Genomic DNA, 9630 nt, shown 5'->3' with positions numbered 1-9630 from the left:
CAGTCTGCTGTTGATTTTAGTTTTTGATTTTGTTACATGTGGGTGTGTTACCAATTATCTATATAGCGTGTTGGCACTTAAATCTAGTTTAATTTATATCGCAAATGTTGATGGTTCTGATATATAAAACTGCATTCATTTTTTGAGTTCAATATTGTTTTTTTAGCGTGGCTCTTTATAGAAATATAAAAGAGTTTCCAACTCATCGCTTGTCCTTCATCTACAGGTGGCTGATTCTGACTTATACCAAATGTCATGGTAGGCATCCCAAATTCCACCTTCTATCCGTCTCACCAGGAATTCACCTTGTTGGGGTTCCCTGGCTTCCTTAAGTTCAGACGTCTCCTGTTCATCCTATTTTTCCTTCTCTTTATAATCATTATATTGACCAACAGCGTCATCATCCACACAGTAAGAAAGGCAAGCTCCATGCATGCTCCGATGTACATCCTGATCTCACTATTGTCCATCACCTACATCTGTAGTGCCACCAACATACTGCCCAAGATGCTCCTTGGCTTTCTCTTTGACAAGAACCAGATCATTCTGATTGGCTGCTTGATTCAAATGTTCTTCATCTACTTCCTATCCATGATGGACTGCAATGTTCTTCTGATGATGGCCCTGGATCGATACATTGCCATCTACAAGCTGTTGAGTTACCACATTATCATGACCAGGAGAATGTTGGTTTATCTAACAGTTGCATCTTTTATAAGAGGTGTGACTTTCATTGGTCCCTAAAAGAAAGAGGGTACTCACATAGCCACATCCGTAATAAAGAGGGGAACAAAAAGAAAAGGGATACTAGCTAAGTATCCCTAGGTCGGACTTTAAAGGCATAAGAAACAATAGCCAGGTATAGAAAAATAACAATATTTATTAGAAAATTCCATAACATGAGTAGAGCATTCAAAGATAAAAATCATGTAGAATGATACAAAGTATACAGTGAGTCTTTGTGCATCAACGCGTTTCACCGTTAGGCTTCCAAAGGACACATTCAAGGTTTCAAAGATAAAAAAGAGAGAGCAGATCTCACTGTCTTGCAGGAGAATAAGGCTCGTGTGTGGGTATCCAGATAAAGAGGATATCCAAAAGTATCATCCAGGAAGGGTTAATTCCAACGGTCTATATGCCGTTAATTGGAAATGGCCACATATGCTAACATAAGTAGGTCAAAGATATTAGCCAAGTAAATTCCAAAACAGGGGCGAGATAGTGCCATAATGCAGGACCAGTAGCCAAAATGAGAGGTACTAAGGCCTTAAAGCCTAGGTGCCTTGATGGCTGCAGAGCAGAAGCTCCTGTGCATAGACAAGTAGTATGGTCCCTGTATGATAATTATACAGATAGACGAATATCGAGTGGCCCCTGGGAGACAGCCTTCCACTTTCATTGGTCCCGTCATCTATCTAGCTTCCACTGTCAATTTCTGTGGCTCCAATACCATCCACCATTTTGCTTGTGAGCACATGGCCCTGATGGGCTTGGCTTGTGGTAACGTGGCCAAAAACAAGGTTGCGGGCCTGAGCTTGCGAGTGATCTCCATGATAGCGGACCTGTCCTTTCTTTCCATCTCATATGGCAGCATCATTTGGGCCGCATCGAAGATCTCCACTGGAACGCTTAGGCACAAAGCACTGCACACATGTGGGACTCACATCCTGGTCCTCTCGGTTGTCTACTTCTTCAGGCTCTCCTCCTCTGTCATGTACTGGATATCTAAATCAGTGACCCAAGACACCCACAATCTTCTCAGTGCCGCCTATTTACTGGTCCCTGCCCTGATCAATCCCCTGATTTATGGCCTAATGCCGCGTACACACGGTCGGACTTTTCGTCTACAAAAGTCCAACGTACGCCGACGGACTAAAGCTGGCTGGTAATCCGATCGTGTGTGGGCTTCTTCGGACTTTCAGCTGACTTTTTCAGCCTCAAATCCGACGGACTTTAGATTTGAAACATGCTTCAAATCTTTACGTCGTAACTACGACGGACCCCGAAATCCGCTCGTCTGTATGCTAGTCCGACGGACAAAAAAACGACGCATGCTCATGAGCAAAAACTAAACGGAAGGGGGCGTGGCCTGACCTGGCATGGAGACAGTCGCATAATTCCTGAGCTCCGTCCGCCACAGGAGAAAGCCACCTATATTGTGAGGTAATTCCGCTCCTTACTCACGACAGAACATGGGGACAGCCTCCCGGACCTCATCTGCATCCCGCTCGAGGTCCCCGAGAGACCTTGTCGGTACACAGGGGCAGAATATCCCCGAGATGTTCCGGACGGGTAGAGGCAATATGGCGCCCGCCCGCCACACACAGGGACAACCCTCACAGGCATCTTCGCATCCGCACCAGCTGCCCGTTCTACCACCTCAGGTGCTGCCTCCGTTAGCGGGGGAAGAGGGGATTGAACTCAGCCCACACCCGCCACTGACTATTCTTGACCTACGTTCCGTGGCAGAGGACATTAAAGAGACTCTAGCGACGGCCATTTCAGAACTCAGATTAGACCTGAAGTCTCTGAATGAAAGGGTACGGGTGGTTGAACACGTGACAGAGCACCAAGAAATTGTCCTGCAGTCAGTATCGGAAGACGTTGATTCTCACACCCGACAGCTACGTGACATGCAGAGGCACTTGGAAGACCTCGACAACCGGGGCAGAAGGCACAACCTGCGTATCAGAGGTCTGCCGGAGTCTGTTGAAGGGGACCATATATCCCCAGCCATAATCTCCATTTTCAATTCCCTGCTTAACCGGCCTGCACACACCCCAGTGGAAATGGAACGCATACACCGCGCACTTCGCCCCAAAGGCAGGGAAACAGACCCACCGAGGGACATTATATGCTGCATAGTGGATTTCAGGCTGAAAGAGGAAATACTCAAAATGGCGCGGGGTAGGCCGCAGATACTGCACAATGGCGCGCAAGTACAAATCTACCAAGATCTGTCCGGTATCACACTCCAGCACAGGCGGGACCTGAAACCTCTGCTGGAAACCCTAAGGGACAGACAGATAGTGTACAAGTGGAAGTTTCCCTTCTGCCTCTCCGCTTCCACGCAGGGACGCACCGCTTTACTCAAGGTCCCTGAGGATCTCCCACATTTCTGCGCCACCCTCGGTATCCCCATGATACATGTCCCCAATTGGTACGCTGCATTTCGCCCCCGCAATTACACCAGAGGGACGGACGGAACGGAACACATGGAAACGCAAGCACCTCAGCCCAGCCGGAGACGCTCCCCCTCCGAGAACAGAAGCCATGCGAATCACCGCTCCCATTACCGCGCCAACAGCCCAGATGTATCCCTCAGAGCTCGGGGCCCACGTAGGGGTCGGAACAGACATATGTAACCGGTTTCCAAGACTGTTAGACGCAGTTACACACAGTTCCAGCTCCAGCGAAAAGTTTTTCTTTTTTTGTTTTTAATGTTGTTTTTCTGTTTTGTTTTCTACACCTTCTTTGGGCATGATGGATTTATATCAGAGGATCACACTAACCCATCAACAGGCCGAATATGCCGGATTCATGGGCTAGCGGACTCCCTTCGCTTCAATGCAACATCAGTGATGTCTCTCTGCTTCGGACCTCGCCCAGATGGCACTCATTTACTCCAAGCCCCGCCCTCCACTGTTTGCTGTCAGCTTACTATGCGGACTCGCAACTACGACTACCACACTGCACCGCGACGATCAACCCCGCCCAGAACTCTACGTGCGTCCGCACCACAGATGCCTCAAGCCCGAACGCTGACAAGAGGAGTCGCAAGCGTTGAAGGAACACAGCATCCCGGTGGAAAAGACGGGCTACTCTGCCGACAACTCCAACGGCTTCACGATCGATGACTCTGACGCCGCTGCGGTGCCCACCCGGACATCTGTCAACCAGCTGATCCAAAGCCGCCACCTACATGTCCGCCGCACACTGATCCTGCCAGGCTGCCGTAAGCTACTTCACCTCGTACAGGAGTATGAACTGGCCGGTACTTCCATCCCTTGGTTCTGTTATTTTTGATTTACTGATCCTTATATTGTTTGGTTTAGGATTGCAATAGATTCTGTATTGCGGTACTATCAATACCGCCGAGGTTCTGTCTGCTATTGTTCCAGCTTCCCTCCCCTAGTTAGCCCAAGTGTAGTTTAGGCTTCACAAGTGGCACATTGTTATAGTTAAGTTTTCTACTGAGTCACATGACGGATGCCCAGGGGGGGGTAACTTCCAGCAGCTGCCTCGGACCTTTGTTCACTCCACACCGCGCACCTTACGCGCAGGAGGGAGGGGCACAGCACACGATTGGCTAGGGATACCGGCAGTTGTCTCACTACCAGGCCTGTACATTATGGCACCCGCCACCTAGCTCTGGAAGTTGCCTCTCCTAAAAGGCCCCTCTCGGTTACCTAGACCTACTGTTCTATTGCTGACCTTGACCCCCTTCACGATGTCTGCATCTGAATTTACGATGGTCTGCTGAAAGTACTATACTGCCCCTTAGTTGATCACCCACAACCCTGATTAACACACTCTATACCCACACCTCAGCAATCAGCTATAACTTATCCTGTGGCGGAGGGCTTTATTCCTATCCTCGCTACTTCTTCTCTCGACCCTCTCCGTTGCCCGATCCTGGTCAACCCCCATACGGGCCTGCCTGGAGTCACAGTCTCCCTCAAGGGATACGGTGCCCCACGCAGGTACTGTACACGACCGATATATCAAGTAGGAGGTTGGTGGTCACTCTGTGCCACACCTCTTCGGTTCTCCCCACTTAACCCACATTTGCTACTTATACTTGCTTTACTTCCTAGACGTCCCCCTCTGAACATCGACCCCTCCCTCCCTTTCCCCCCTATCCCATGACGAAGGCCATGACGAACCCCGCCCTCACCAGAGGAGTCGCACCACAACCAACACAATCACTCAAGCTGTATTCAATCAACATAAGGGGTCTGAATACCCCTGAAAAAAGGTCTCAATTATTAACATCACTCAAACACTCCAAAGCTCACATAGTGCTGATTCAGGAAACACACTTCCGCACGGATTCCATCCCCAAATTGCAAAGCCGTTACTTCCCCACGATACTACATGCTTCCAATGTAGAGGCGAAATCAAAAGGGGTTTCAACCCTCATCTCCAACCAGTGCCCATTCCTGATCACAGATACGTTAAAGGACCCACATGGACGATACCTCTTTATAAGAGGCACTCTCCATCAGCTACCTTATACTATTGCAAACATCTACGCCCCCAACACAGGCCAGGTCGCCTTTCTCACGAAGACCCTACAACTGTTAACCAGTTTTCAGGCCGGCACCCTCATCGTCGGTGGTGATTTCAATGTCCCAATGACCCCAGCGTTGGACACCTCCAACGGGTCCTCCTTTCTCACCTACAGGGCTTTAAGAGCGGTCAAACTGCAGCTCAATAACCTCCTACTCCACGATACGTGGCGTACCATGCATCCCACAGACAGGGACTACACGTTCTTCTCACCATCGCATGCAAAATACTCCAGACTGGACCACTTTTTCCTCTCTCAAAATGACTTGACCAACCTCACAAAAGCCACCATAGAACCGTCCATACTATCAGACCACAACCCTATCTCTATGACCCTACAACTAACATCTACGAACACAAAAACGCGTATTTGGCGCCTCGACAGCTCCCTACTGACGGATGAACTTAACACGAATAGAATGTCCAAATGCCTGACTGACTTCTTTGCTAATAATGACACACCCGACGTAACACCTCTGACCGCATGGAATGCACATAAATGTGTCATCAGGGGCGAGCTTCTCTCTATCTCCGCTAATCGCAACAAACTTAACCGCACACATATAGTTGAACTAACTGCACGTATACACAAGCTTGAACAGGCACACAAAGCCTCTGTTGCAGCTGCGTCACTAGCCGAACTAACGCGGGCGAGAGAGGAGCTTTTAGAAGTTCTAAACAAATCTTTGAAACGCAAATTCATGCTGACACAAAAATTATATTACGAGTTCGGGAACAAATCCAGCAAATTATTAGCGAGGGCACTGCAAGCAAAAAAGGCATCACACACTATTCATACAATCCGCAACCCGGCGGGTGAACCATTTTCTAGAAACGAGGACATTTCAACACAATTTGTACAATATTTCACTAAATTGTATAATTTGCCACCATCCCATCACGCAGAAGATTCTCCCAACCGGAAAACTGCCCTTATGACTTTTCTTACACAATATGGACCGCAACCCCTCTCCACAGAAGACGCTGAATCCCTCGACACTCCACTCACGACGGAAGAACTCCTTGCAGCTCTGCGACAGACGAAGACAGGGAAAAGCCCCGGCCCCGACGGTCTTTCTGCCTGCTACTATAGATCCTTCCCTTCCATTCTCCTTCCGCGCCTTGCGAAAGCTCTCAATGCTCTGTCCCCCTTAACGCACTCACCCAACGAAATGCTCACGGCACACATTACACTCATCCCCAAAAAAGATAAGGACCCCACCCTAGTAACGAACTATCGCCCCATATCTCTACTCAATGTGGACCTTAAGCTATATGCGAAAGCCCTAGCTAACCGACTCCTACCTTTCATACCGTCCCTGATCTCGCTAGATCAGGTTGGCTTTGTCCCCGGCCGCGAAGCCAGGGACAACACCATTAAAGCATTGAACATACATCATTGGCTCACAAAATCATCCACGAAAGGGTTCTTTCTATCACTGGATGCAGAGAAGGCGTTCGACAGGGTAGCATGGGACTACATGGAGGCCACCCTTCAGGCGCTAGGCCTGCCTCGGCGCATGCTCACAATGATTCTAGCCCTGTATACCTCTCCCACAGCCAGGATAAGAGTCAACGGCACGCTGTCGGACGCCTTCTCTGTATCCAATGGAACCCGCCAAGGGTGTCCACTATCGCCAATCATATTTATACTGACCCTTGAACCCATGCTCCGCAAACTAAGAGACAACCCCACTATTAAAGGAGTTACCATACATCATAAATCCTACAAACTAGCGGCATATGCGGACGACATATTGCTGTTCCTGTCGGACCCCATCACAACCATCCCCAACCTTCTAGCAGACTTCACATTTTTCCAAACCCTCTCGAACTTAAGAATCAATTTTGACAAGTCGAAAGCCCTTAATGTAACCCTACCCCCCGAAACGGTTAACCTCTGTAAACTTAATTTCCCCTTCGGCTGGGAACCACTGGCCATTTCGTACCTGGGAATCAAAATCACCTCTGACCTGAAAAACTTATACGCCACGAACTTCACACCTGTGATCCTATCCATCCAAGGAGATCTTCAAAGATGGCATCTCGGATCCTTCTCTTGGTTGGGTAGGATCGCTATCTTAAAAATGAACGTACTGCCCAGACTCCTCTACCTTCTCCAAGCCGTACCGATCAGATTACCCCTCGCATTCTTCGCGTCCTATAAACGCATCTGCAGGTCCTTCATCTGGGCCTCGAAGCAACCGAGACTTAGTTGGGACAGACTGGTCCTCCCCAAACGGCTAGGAGGACTGGGTCTTCCGGATATCCGAAAATATTATTGGGCCTGCCACTTGACTAGACTGGTAGATTGGCACAAACACCGTCAGGCCAAGGACTGGGTAGAACTGGAAGACTCATTTGCAAATCTCCCACTAGTCAACGCCCCATGGGTCGATGGCAGACACATACCAGCTACCCTCTCCCTGCACCCCTCCATTGGTGCTACCCTAGCAATCTTTAAAACAGTCTGCAAAACGCTTAATCTGCTCCCTTCACCGGGCCCCATGACTCCTCTAACCAACAATCCAGAATTCCCTCCCGGCCTACGGCTTAGGGGTCCTTCACAAGAAGTGACCTTTAATCCAGTAAGGGCCCATGGTTGCTTTCGCAATGGCTCACTACTCCCTCACGCAGAACTCGAAACGACGCTCCCCAATCATCATTTACCCTTCTTTAAGTATTTACAATTGAGACATTTTTTCCAAACACCTGGCAAAGACTCCCCCTACTGTAGAGATCACACTCCTCTCGAACTACTTTGCCTAGACAATGAACCCCAGGGACATCTTATTTCCGCCACTTATTCCTTGTTATTCTCACAACACACAATCAAAAATGACAAACTCGTGAGACAATGGGAATCAGACCTTTCCTTGGACCTATCCCCACAGGAATGGGACTCCATCTTCACTCTCATGCACAAGGGGTCTATTAACGTATCCACACAGGAAAACAGATTCAAAGTGTTCTCGAAATGGTACAGAACACCAGACAAAATTCACCACTTTCACCCCACCATCCCCGCAACCTGCTGGAGGTGTGGCTCTGCCAAGGGCACTCTACTACACATTTGGTGGAGCTGCAGCCTCATCCAGCCATTCTGGCAAGATATCCAACGGATGATCACCCATATCACCACCTTCCCACCGACATTCACACCTGAAAGATACCTTCTACACCACACTCCTGTTTATCCGAATACCTACAGAAAATCGCTTACCATACATCTAATCAATGCAGCTAATCTTTGCATCCCAGCCTTTTGGAGAATTACTTCACCCCCCACGGTCCAAGATTGGATCAGGAGGGTAGATAAAATGGCGGAGATGGAGAAGCTTATCTGCCAGGCCAACGACAACCCCACCAAATTTCACACAACCTGGGCGTGTTGGTTACATTTCCGTCAATCACCCACACCAATAACCCCACCTACTCCCTCCTCATTCTCTAATCCTTGAACACATAAATAGCACTATCCAGACTCCTTGACTCCACAGAGCCGCCTTCCTCCTGGACCCCCCTTTCTTCCCCCACCCCAGTATCAGTTAGACCTCTACCCCTGCTCTTCCCACTGACACAATGGGCACTCCCTCTTGCGAACACTCCCCCACTTGACACATTAACAAATTAGACGTCCCATTAACTCTGACATAACATCTCCTTCATCATTCGTCTGCAACAAGTACGGTCACACGGTGGTACTGCTTCACAACCCACCACGCGCACTAGTCAGCGGTGCCACTGACGCACCCTCATATAACCCCAACCCGTTCACAGCTTTGATCCCCTAGGGGGTGAACGGATTCGGGGTGGCTACTCCCATCATTTCCGGAAGTGACCGATGACCACTTGCAGTCCTCTCATATTCAGCAACGACCTCTCAGCGCTAATGCAATGCTATAGGTCTGTAATGTATAAGTCTTATTTCTGATAGATGTGTTTCTGTATTTACTTGGTCAGACTAACATTTGTCAGTATTCTCACTTTATTGAACACTGTACGATTGCATCAAACCTGTAAACACACAGTTTGGGATGTATGTTACATATACTCTGTAAAGCAGTAAAACTCAATAAAAATTTTCTTGAAAAAAAAAAAAAAAAAACTAAACGGAAGCACTCGGTCTAGTAAAACTAGTGTTCGTATTGTAGGTAGCACATTCCTCACGCTGCAAAATCTGTGATCGTTGAATGCAGCGCATTTAATGTCTTCTTTACGAATGCTATAAAGAACGAAGATGTTTTGCTGTTCATATTCAAACAGAGTTCTCCCAAACAGATTTCTGGATTCTTTTTCTCTTTGATCTCATGAATGACATGGTATGCTTTTTCAAAA

The 9630-nt window shown here is 48.4% G+C and overlaps 1 protein-coding gene across 1 annotated transcript; it reads left to right on the top strand.

Annotated features, from left to right (window-relative positions):
- The first annotated feature begins 255 nt into the window (after positions 1-255).
- On the top strand, positions 256-9315 carry LOC141108869 (olfactory receptor 52K1-like). Its single transcript, XM_073600838.1, has 4 exons — positions 256-721; positions 1420-1809; positions 7543-7598; positions 9256-9315. The coding sequence occupies exons 1-4, from the start codon at positions 256-258 to the stop codon at positions 9313-9315; spliced, it is 972 nt and encodes a 323-aa protein (XP_073456939.1).
- Positions 9316-9630: the final 315 nt, after the last annotated feature.

This window comes from Aquarana catesbeiana, linkage group LG09, assembly GCF_042186555.1.
Source record: "Aquarana catesbeiana isolate 2022-GZ linkage group LG09, ASM4218655v1, whole genome shotgun sequence".
Classification (NCBI taxonomy): domain Eukaryota; kingdom Metazoa; phylum Chordata; class Amphibia; order Anura; family Ranidae; genus Aquarana; species Aquarana catesbeiana.
Note: the sequence above shows the minus strand (reverse complement) of the source record. Positions and strands in the feature narration are given on the sequence as shown.